The 12,247-nt window shown below is 33.9% G+C and overlaps 1 protein-coding gene across 1 annotated transcript in view; it reads right to left on the bottom strand.

The window, feature by feature from the left end:
- LOC107561891 (GTP-binding protein 1-like) overlaps positions 1-7,033 on the bottom strand; it is a gene marked incomplete at its 5' end in the record, with an annotated part of 35,359 nt that extends 28,326 nt beyond the window's left edge. Inside the window, 9 exons of the mRNA XM_016246423.1 lie at positions 276-401; positions 637-815; positions 3,739-4,057; positions 4,131-4,275; positions 4,581-4,695; positions 5,652-5,775; positions 5,859-6,207; positions 6,281-6,461; positions 6,853-7,033. Coding sequence (XP_016101909.1) covers positions 276-401; positions 637-815; positions 3,739-4,057; positions 4,131-4,275; positions 4,581-4,695; positions 5,652-5,775; positions 5,859-6,207; positions 6,281-6,461; positions 6,853-7,033 — 1,719 coding nt within the window. The remainder of the gene's footprint in view (positions 1-275; positions 402-636; positions 816-3,738; positions 4,058-4,130; positions 4,276-4,580; positions 4,696-5,651; positions 5,776-5,858; positions 6,208-6,280; positions 6,462-6,852) is intronic.
- Positions 7,034-12,247: the final 5,214 nt, after the last annotated feature.

Consider the following 12,247-nt stretch of genomic DNA (forward strand, 5'->3'; position numbering starts at 1 on the left):
CCAGAACGAACTGTTGTATATATATATATATATATATATATTTATTATACAAACAATCATTAGTCCAAATATTATATATATAATTAAAATATAATAATAAAATGTGTGTGTAAAATAAAAATATTATGCAATATTAGTATTATTATTACTATTATTATTGGCTTGATTATTGACTTGATTTGTAATATTTTTACAATATATATAATAAAATATCTGTACATACAGTTTGGACAATTATTTTATCCATTATTTATGGATTTATTGCTGCCTCTCACCAGTTGTCCCATTTGAGGGCTTCCTCCCATCTGTGTGCTTTCCTCGCAGGCTGATGAAGAGCCTTCCACCTGTGACGAGGTTTTCTTGGTAGACTGCATCTTGGCCTGAGGCTTGCTTTGAAGCAGCTGTCGTACAAGCGAAGACAACAGACAAGAGTTTCAGAAGGAAATGCATCGCCAGTTTTTATGACTCATGCTGGAAGGTAACAAATCTCTTTATATACTTTATTGGCTGACATTATAAAAAAAGCATGATTGACATCTCTAAAGTAAAACCAATTCAATAACAATTTCCAGTTGGATAAATCTCAAGAAACCATATATATGTATATATAGGGTGAATGTTTTTGTGACCTCTGACCTTAGTGATGGTGCCCACGGCCTTGGTCCTGCCCTCTCTGAAGACGAGTCTCTGGTCCGTGTGAAAGTACTCGGGGGTCTTGATGAAGCGGAAGTGTACGCTGGCTTTGTCCCCCGTCCGTAAACAGTCTTTGTTCATGCCGATGATGGTGGCCGTCTGTCTGATACTGCCACAGTGAACTATGATACAATATCTTTTTAGATACAATTTCTATTTAAATATTACATATTTTTTTATACCTCTCCTTCAGTAAAACAAAAGCATTGATATTAGAAGCCAATATTGGGAGCACATAATATAAGGGTTAATTTCCCCAAAATCAAACAGGGAATTCATTTCTTTATGTATATGTATATTAAATATCATTAAGGTAAAAAAGTGTCGATTTATACTATAATATTGGGTAACAACAATATTACAAAACACAAAATAACAATGTAAAAAAATATAGTAAACTGAAACAAACTCAAACTCATCATGTGTGTGTCCCCCCGTAATGTTAAATGTATCTTTTTAAATACTTTTTCTTCAGTACAACAGCAGCAGTTTTTCCCAATACAAACATTCAATTATCATTTTTGATACCCGATTTTATAAAGGTAAACCTGAAGATCTGTACTTATTATACTGGTTATAACATGAAATAAAAGTGTAAGCACGTGAAACAGAATTATCTGTCAAAATTTAAATATCCTCTGTATCTGACAAAAATGTATATATCATAAATTGTTTTTATATAAATTATAAATAAATGTATTAATAAAAATTTATTTTTAATTCAGTAAAAAAATGTATATATCTTTTTTTACTATTACATTTTTAATAGTAAAATTATTTCATTTAAAATTAGTGTATACATATATATATATATTATTGTTGACATATTTAAGTAAAATTTGTTATTTATATATTACAGTTATTTAATATTTAGATATTTGGATTTATAAATAAATAAAATCCTAAATAAATATTTGCTGCATTAAAAATCCAAATGTCTTATTTTGGATGTTTTTGTTTATTTTTTATTTCAATATTTATATGTTCAATATATATTATACAACAAGCAAATGTTTTAAATATCACAAGAAACAAAAAAAATCATAATTTAAAAAAAAAAATGTTTAATATAGATTACATAAAAAAAAATCTTAATTAACTATTATAATAATAAACAAATATCCAGTCTAATATTTATTTTGAATCTTTTGATTAAATATTTTAAACTACATAAAAAAGTTAAGGTTCAATATCATAAGAATCAAAAATTCAGTCAAATATTTATGCTAATCTTTTTTATTAAATATTTAACAGACTATATTAAATATAATGTTAAGTAGTAGGGCTGCACGATAAATCGCATGCGATATTTAATGCGCATCTTGTCAGTAAAGCCATTTTGTAATCAGCGGTAAATCTCCATCACGTGCGTGCTTTCACATTGAACAGCATTAACTACACAGAGCCATTGTTCACTGACAAGCTGCGCAAAATCACGATCATATTTTGCACATGTTTTGCTCAGCTTGTCGGTTAACAACGGCTCTGTAGTTAATGCTGCTCAATGTGAAAGCACGCACGTGATGGAGATTTACCGCTGATTACAGAATGGCTTTACTGACAAGATGCGCGTTAAATATCGCATGCGATTTATCGTGCAGCCCTATTAAGTAGGCCTATTTAAAATCATGAGTAACAAAAATTCAGTCAAAATATTTAACATTTGTCTTGCCTACTCACCCATAGCTTGGTATCTCGGCGCTATCGTCGTTGGATGGTGCAGTACGAGAATCTCTGCCTCAAACTCCCAGCATGCCTGTGGGTTGAGGTGGGGCGACACCATCACCATCCCCTTCCTGATCGACGAACGCTTGATCTTCTTCAGAGCGAATGAAGCTGTCTGCCCGCCACGCACTTCTTTAACAGCCATGCGCTTGCGGTGGATGGATTTGACGGTGATGGGGATGAAGACGCCCAGAGGATCCGGACCGAGGAGCAGCGTGTCATTCAGCCGTATTAATCCACGTAAAGTAGTCCCTGATACTACGGTACCTACACCCTGAGGAACATACGAGAGGTTTAAACGATTGAGAAAGAGGTAGACAGAAGTACAAATACAGTATGTGTCGTACCGGCACTGAATATGTGTCGTCAATCTGAAACTCTGGCGGCTCGTCGTCTTTAAACGTCGTTCTGGGAGACAGCAAGTTCAGGAACATTTTCAACAAGTCCATGTTTTCCCCCGTCACATTTGAGATCTGGAAAATCGGACACATCCTACACACAAAAATAATGCTTTGGTTTAATTTGCTCTCATTACTACAGATGATATTAATACCTTGTTTGAGGTTTACGCTTACAAAGGTTCTTTGGGCAAAAAAGCATCTTGATTTCCAACGTTTTTTTCACGTAAACAATTTAACTGTAGTCACAGGAGTGACTAAAAATTCTACTTTTACTGTTTTTGTGTGGTTGGTAAGATTTTTTATGGCATTCTAGGCCAAAAAAATTGAGTGGCCTAAGTCAAAAAAGTGCGAGGCTCATCTTAAGTATAAGTTTATGTAAAGTTTCAGTAAAATTACCTTTCTGAGCTGAAGTTTGAGGCTGTAACAATGACATCATCCTTGTTTTGCACCAAAACTGGAATTTTTCTGCATCCTGGAGACTTGAGTAACCTTTGTAATAACTTTAGCGTCTCTGCAACGCGAAACCACACAGAATTTGTCAATAAAAAACATACACTGTAGGCATTTGCGGGATATTGTTGATTAAACCAGGAAATAATTTTAACTTTAACTTCGTTACATCTTATAACTTCCAAACTAAAAAAAACACTAACATTTGCACAATATGCGCAAGGATACCAGGAAGTATTCTTGCGTATATTACACAAACATGCAGGAATTACACCACTAGTGTGTAAGTTCATCCACACAGAGACGCACGTGATGGAGATTTACCGCTGATTACAGAATGGCTTTACTGACAAGATGCGCGTTAAATATCGCATGCGATTTATCGTGCAGCCCTATTAAGTAGGCCTATTTAAAATCATGAGTAACAAAAATTCAGTCAAAATATTTAACATTTGTCTTGCCTACTCACCCATAGCTTGGTATCTCGGCGCTATCGTCGTTGGATGGTGCAGTACGAGAATCTCTGCCTCAAACTCCCAGCATGCCTGTGGGTTGAGGTGGGGCGACACCATCACCATCCCCTTCCTGATCGACGAACGCTTGATCTTCTTCAGAGCGAATGAAGCTGTCTGCCCGCCACGCACTTCTTTAACAGCCATGCGCTTGCGGTGGATGGATTTGACGGTGATGGGGATGAAGACGCCCAGAGGATCCGGACCGAGGAGCAGCGTGTCATTCAGCCGTATTAATCCACGTAAAGTAGTCCCTGATACTACGGTACCTACACCCTGAGGAACATACGAGAGGTTTAAACGATTGAGAAAGAGGTAGACAGAAGTACAAATACAGTATGTGTCGTACCGGCACTGAATATGTGTCGTCAATCTGAAACTCTGGCGGCTCGTCGTCTTTAAACGTCGTTCTGGGAGACAGCAAGTTCAGGAACATTTTCAACAAGTCCATGTTTTCCCCCGTCACATTTGAGATCTGGAAAATCGGACACATCCTACACACAAAAATAATGCTTTGGTTTAATTTGCTCTCATTACTACAGATGATATTAATACCTTGTTTGAGGTTTACGCTTACAAAGGTTCTTTGGGCAAAAAAGCATCTTGATTTCCAACGTTTTTTTCACGTAAACAATTTAACTGTAGTCACAGGAGTGACTAAAAATTCTACTTTTACTGTTTTTGTGTGGTTGGTAAGATTTTTTATGGCATTCTAGGCCAAAAAAATTGAGTGGCCTAAGTCAAAAAAGTGCGAGGCTCATCTTAAGTATAAGTTTATGTAAAGTTTCAGTAAAATTACCTTTCTGAGCTGAAGTTTGAGGCTGTAACAATGACATCATCCTTGTTTTGCACCAAAACTGGAATTTTTCTGCATCCTGGAGACTTGAGTAACCTTTGTAATAACTTTAGCGTCTCTGCAACGCGAAACCACACAGAATTTGTCAATAAAAAACATACACTGTAGGCATTTGCGGGATATTGTTGATTAAACCAGGAAATAATTTTAACTTTAACTTCGTTACATCTTATAACTTCCAAACTAAAAAAAACACTAACATTTGCACAATATGCGCAAGGATACCAGGAAGTATTCTTGCGTATATTACACAAACATGCAGGAATTACACCACTAGTGTGTAAGTTCATCCACACAGAGAAGTCATAGAATATGACACTTAAATTACAAAAATAAATCTTAAAAAAAAAAAAAAAAAATTGTAGATTTATATCACGTACGACGTTTGTTCTTTTCGAACGTAAGTGCCCTGCGAAGTGGACATCACTGGATATTCCGCCATGATTCCAGTTCGAAACTTGTGTACTGTATATGTTCCATTTAAAGGGCATTAAAGTGTGCGAGACGTGAATTTAAATCGTATTTATTTACAGAGGTATATGATGTCACACTCGTCTGTGTGTGAAGACACTGCAGGCAGCGGCGCAGCGCAAATCCATGAATGAATGTTCGGAAGAGAAGAAAACAAACGGATTTCCCCTGCTCAGGGAATAGGGAGCGATGAACACTGTATAGGGATCATATCAATCGGAACACAGTTCATGCACATTGCTCTTTTCTAACAAGCTGGTTATCTGAATCAGGTGTGTTAAACTAAGCGAGACATGCAAAATATGCAGAGCGAGAACTGGGATTGGGAACCGCTGATTTATACTATCATATTGGCTATAGTATAAAATGTGTAAAAACAAAAGCATTAAAATAAAAACAACATCTGCAAAAATTTGTGGGCACCTAGTATCTTACTAAATTTATATTCTATATATTAAAAATGATTTCTGTAAATTAGTACTGATTAACATTATGCCACAAATGCTGTTGATAAAACTTCTGTAGTAAAATGAGTCACATTACCTTGTAAGATGTTAGCGGGACACATGTCTATCTTTGTTACAACTACAAAAACAGGAACGTTGAGGGCCAGAGCGAGACCGAGGTGCTCTTTAGTCATCCCAATGATTCCTGCATTACTTCCCACCTTTGCGATACAGAAAAAGACAGAATTCATAAAGCTTGAAACCGCCGAGTACATACACCTGTGGCACACCTACTCCCTCTCACCATTAGCATGCAGAAATCTGGCAGGTGACCAGTCATGCCAAATACGGTGGTCTTCAGGTACTTCTCGTGGCCCGCCAAGTCGATGAAAGTGATGACCTTCGATGACCTCTCACATATTTTGGTCCAGTCCAGGCTGCCTCCATGGCTGTCCGGTTTGTTGACCACCTGCCCCTCCTGGTCGAAACCCAGGATGTCATTACCGACGCTACTCGTCCGACCGCTCTCCATCTCGTGTTTGTGGCGGAATAGCTTCTGGCGGGCGAATCCACGACCGTTGTCAAGTTCACCATGGGTTAGGACACCCAAAAGTGTGCTTTTACCAGCGTCTACATTACCTACGACTGCCACTCTGAAAAAAGAAATGATTTTAAGCAAAAAATGTATCATTTTTAACATAATTTCTTTGTAAAACATCTTCTAACCTGACTTCCAGGAAGTCTGCCTCTCCCACTCGACGACGAATGAGATAATCGCGGAGATGTCCTGCTGTTTCTGTCCTCTCTCTCAGCAGAATCAGGTCAGCATCCACCTGTTCACAAAGTGACTGCACTGTAGCGACAGATGCTTCCATATCCCGCTCATCCAGACCATAATCACCACCGTCTGAGAGACAGAGACACCAAGAATTTATCAACACTTCTTAATAGGACATTTACGTCTGGGAAAGTCAAAATCAGTTTCTGAAATTATGGCAAAAAAGGCTTAAAAATACAAGAATAAATATGACAGATGGGCAAAAGTACAAAATCTGGTCAAAACAAGACACATTAACAACCTTTGACCTTAGAGGTCACAAGGTCGCTATTGCATGGTGTCTTTTGCTAAAGCAGTGTTTTTGTCTATTAAATAAAAATGTTCAAAAGTTTTGTCAATTTTTTTTTTATTTTTGAAAGAAATCCCTCATGCTTACCAAAGTTGCATTTATTTAATATAGTAAAAATAGTAATATATTGAAAAATTATTTAAATTTAAAATAAGTGTTTTCACGTCTCACCTGTTCCCATTCCGACCACATAGATGGTTTCTCCGCATCCTTCCTCTATTCGTTCTCGCAGCTGCTTTTGTAAACACTCATATTGCTCTCCTGTAGGGCTGACCAGTGCAAACTGATGACAGTTAACAACAATAATAAAAGTACTGTTAAATGTACTTATAGAAGAAGAACGAGATATTTGTTGAACATGTATTTTAATATATTAAAACGTCAAAATTTTGGTATGCATTCCATATATTTAATATCTCTTTACAGTCACCCCAAAAATAATTTGGACACTTAAGCAAAACTTAGAAGTGTACGAATGCCATTAAACTGGATTACAAAATATTAAATCTATTCTATTTTAGTTTTAATGATAGCACAAGCACGCTTTTCAAACTTTTTTTTTTTGCAAAACGTTTGTTTTAAATGATTAAAACAAAACTCTATTTAGATAAAATGAATTTCACTGTTTTAGGCAGCAGGCTATGACTAACTCTATTGAAGATACCAATATACTGGTATGCATTCCAAATAATCTGTATCTATATATATATATATATATATATATATATATATGTATGAAGAGTTCAGATGCAAAAGCCTCTATGTGCCATCTGAAAATTTCTTCTAAAATTAGCATTTTTATCAGGCTCCTATGCTTAGGTTCAGAAATTTCACTTTAATAGCAATGTTTAGGTCCTTTTCTATGCCATTAAAGTGAAATAAATGAACATAAACATAGGAGCCTGATAAAAATGCTAATTTTAGAAGAAATTTTCAGATGGCACATAGAGGCTTTTGCATCTGAACTCTTCATATATATATGTTATATCGATTTAATACAGATAATGATTTTTAATAGTTTTAGCTTTAACGATAACAACACTAGCCCTCACAGAATAGTTTATTTGCAAAAGCAGAAACTGTTATTATTAATTTTCATAAATCATGTGTTTTTTTTATTATTATGTTATCATGTTTTTATTGTGTTGTATTGTGTTAGTTAGCTGTATTTTATAAAAAATTTTGTTATTATTATTTAATCAAAACAACCCAACTGAAGTTTGATTGATATTAATTGGAATGCAGGACAAAAAAACAACATGTTAAAAACAGAGTTATCTGTTTTTGCAAATGAACTCTTCATATGTTGTTCATTGGAAGTATCTCAGTACATATAATTATTAATTAATTCAGTTATAAATAAATAATAACCAAAAAATAGATAAATACAAATATTTTATTGAATTTTTTTACATTTTGCTTTTTATATTGTTAATTAGTTCATATTTTTTTTCTGCCTTGATGTCAGTTTATTCTTTACATATATTGTTTTACGGTGTCTTTTATTGCGCTCGTCGCATATGCTGAGAGGATAAACTCGTTAAAGTCCCCCTGTAGTCAAATATTTTATCCCTTAAAACTTATCTTTGATCATCAAAACGGCATATTTAAATGTTTTTTCTTGTGAAAATAATTTTCTCATGCCTTAAAATAGCTTGAATGCAACTCTACACCCTTGCCTCATTTACTATACGCTGATCTATGAATATGCAAATTAGTCCCACCTCCACTCAGTCACACAGCACCGCCTCCTGATCCACTGAACTGTAGTAACCGCAAAACAATGGCATACACGGATAATGACTGATAAAACTATGTTTTTACTAGCGGACAACTACAGTGAATACTGTAACATTCGTTAAAGTTACTTACTTGAAGATGTTGTGTCCTAAAATGCCTTGAAGACTGTAATGCAGCCGTTTGTGATTGTTCATTCGCGCCCGCGAGCGTACACATGTGAAGTGCAGATGCCGATGCGGGAGAGGTGCGTCTGACTCCGGGCTACTTTTACACTGTTGCCACGGGTTATAATGCAAGTTAGCGGTTCTAAATTCACATTAAACCACAGCTTCATGGGTTTTTTGCTCAGATTTATTTTTGGTTTTGTGCTGGTATTGGTATTTTTTGCATGCTAGTGATAGGAATCCATCCCTTGACGTGATTGGTTATTGGATTGTGACGTAGCAAACCGAGGGCGGTTTCAAACTGCATTTCTGGGTCAGCCTTTGGGAAACTACAGTTTTAAGGAGAAAATACTCTGCAATGGTGTTGATTAATAGATTGGCACATGGTTTGTCTAAAAGCATATTAAAAACAGCACATAGACAATAAACAACATAAAAAAACTTGATTTTCACTACAGTGGAACTTTAAATTAACTTAAATGATAAAAATACCAGGAAAAGAACAGAACGAACCTCTGACATTTCTGTTTGTTTTAACAAGGTGATGATATTAGTAATTACTGTGCATATGTTTCCTTGGCAACTGATCCAGTTTTGTTTCAGTGCCAGTTTTTGTTTTGCAGTGCAGTGTGTTCCTTTCTAATCCAAACCACACAAGCGTTGGCCTTTGCTTTTCTGTGCTGCTACAGATGCCTGGAAGTGTCTGGATCCTCCTCCTGGCAAACTCTTTGTTTCAGGCAGCGAAATGGAGTGTAAATTGGTTTCATGAGTCTGTTTTTGAGTCTGTGTGCTGTACAGGATTGGTAATTTGTGTCCGCAGGCAACAATCAAGTGCAAGACAGTGAAACCTGAACAATTGCAACACGGCAACAAAATAGAAACCAAAAATACTTGTTCGGAATGTATACTAATATAATTGCATGCATGTTTAATCCACACAGAAATAATAAAAGCAGTATGCTATTCCAAACATAATCCAATCTTTTGGCAGTCTGATCAGACAGTAAATCAGATAATAAGTGAATTGTCATACTATAATTATTACACACTGCAGAAATGGTGTAATGTGTTATTTAGAACACGGTTAAGCACTGGATGTCAGTGGAATTCCTGTAGAGGGCAGCATTTCACAGCAAAGGAAAATGAGCAACTGATTTAAAAAAAAACTGCAAATATTTCCATTTTAGCATTACGTCATCTGCTTTTGGGCAGCAGAGTGATTGCTATTATTATTATTATTATTCTTATTCTTATTCTTATTCTTATTATTATTATTGTTGTTGTTAAATACAATAACAAAATAATATACAGTATATTACAATTAACATAATTTGTATGTACGTATGTATATATATATATATATATATATATATATATATATATATATATATATATATATATTACTATTATTATTATTACTACTACTACTAATGTATATAGACTTTGTATTTTACCAATAATAACAACAGCAATAAAAAATTGTTTTTGGTTATATATTTTTTATTAATTCATTATTTGTTCATTATTATTATTGGGTAATGATTTAAAAACAATTTAGTTATAATTTAGTCTTAATTTCGTTATTAATAATTAATACAGTAAAGTATTATATAGATTACCATATACATATATTATACATTGGTATTTACTTCTTGCTATTGTTATTATTATTATTACAAAAGCAACAATAATTATATAAATGTATTGTATATATAATAATAATATTTTTAGTTATTTTAGATTTATATAATAATATTTTTGTTATTTTTGTTATTTTATTTTATTTTTTTATTCATTTATTATTTATGTAAGAGTTTTTAACTAATAGTACATATTATTGGGTAATGATTTAAATACTAATCTAGTGTAATTATAGTTTGGTAATTGTGTGTGTGTGTGTGTGTGTGTGTGTGTGTGTGTGTGTTTATTAATAATAATAATAATAAATACAGTAGATTGTTGCATTGTTGCATATATGTGATATTACAGTAATTTAATCACTTATTGGAGTATAAATAATGAAAAACTTCTAACAAGGCATAATTCTACAATAACGGCTTCATAAAAAAATATACTAAAGTTCATAATACCATAATATTTGACCTTCTGTGTATCTTCACAAGCAAATAGTTAAATATCCAGTAATCGATCCAAAAATTTAGTAACCTATTATATATATATAACTATATATAACTATATATATATATATGTGTATGTCGTCCGTCTGTAATTCAGTACAGATAAGTGGGACCGGATCTTTCCCTGTTCACTAACAAACCTCTGGCCTGTTTCAGTTATTAACCGCATTACGGGCAGATTTGACCCCATGCCAGAGGTAGAAGATGGCTTTCTGACCTCAGTTCCTGTCCATCAGTGTGAGTAAGACGGCAGCAGAGTGAGTCAGACAGACAAACACAGGGCTGAATGGAGAGACGGGCGGACTCGCTCCTCGCGCAGAAACACAGGCCTCTTTTGTGCAGCTTGATTGAAATTCCGCGGCTTGTGGAGTCATAGGCCATTCTAGAGCTGTGGCCAATTAGGAAGGTGAGAAACCAGGGGTCTGTGTCTGGTTGAGCTAAAGAAAAAGAGCACTCAAACACAGCTGAGTGACATATCCTTAAGTGTCCTCAGGTTTTTAACGGGCCCAAGCCAGCCAGAATAAGCGATTTCGACTGGCTGACTCAAAACGCTGAAAAGAAAAAGTGTTGCACCTCATAAAAATGTTTTTGCTTTCTATTTTCGAGCTGTATATTAATAACCTCTCGGTCTTTGTGTGGGCAGTTTGATTGACGTTCTGTAGATGGCAGTAAAACACTCTCGCAGCTGGATGGATGTGTTTTATATGCTCACGCTGTCTATCACTCTCTCCCGGGCTTGTGTATGGGTTTTATTTATGATAACTGGGTAATAAAGACACTCTGTTCTTCTCTCTTGTATTGAGACGTGAAGATTTTGAAGGATGCGGTTGCTTACGTGCATCCGTATGGCTTCCTTGTGTGGTGCTCTGTGCTTTAAAATCGAGGGCCGCATTATTGCTACACACTGAATGTGTGTGGAAATTACTTTGTACACAGAAAATATATGGCTTTGACAGCTGCCTTGGCACATAAGGACACACTTGCAGAGAAAGTTGTTTGTAGCACTGCAGTATATATTTCTAAAAAAAAGGAAATAGTTCAAAATTAATAATAATAATAATAATAATAATGTTTATTCATTTTTAACTATTTTCTTTATTTTATATTATAATAATAAAGTTGTGTTGTTATTTCTTGTTATTATAATTTTTTAGATAATATCATTAATATTTTTTACTATTTTGAATTTTGTTAAAATAATAATAATAATAAATAGTATTATTTTATTTCGATTTTTATATTTTTTTCAGATAATATATGAAATAATCTAATAAAATAATATATTAAATATACTATAGTATTATTGTTGTTCTTTTGTTCTTGCTATTTTTTTTACTGTTTTCTTACTTGTTAAGAATATAATAATAATAATAATTATTATTATTATTATTAGTCGTAGTAGTAGTTCTAATTAGAATTTATATAAATTTCTTTAGTTTTTATTTAAGATTTTTTTGAAAATAATAAATCTAATAAAATAATATATATGAAATATAATAAATTATTATTATTTAGCTAATGTTA

This window comes from Sinocyclocheilus grahami, unplaced genomic scaffold (genome assembly GCF_001515645.1).
Source record: "Sinocyclocheilus grahami isolate Dianchi unplaced genomic scaffold, SAMN03320097.WGS_v1.1 scaffold798.1, whole genome shotgun sequence".
Taxonomy (NCBI): domain Eukaryota; kingdom Metazoa; phylum Chordata; class Actinopteri; order Cypriniformes; family Cyprinidae; genus Sinocyclocheilus; species Sinocyclocheilus grahami.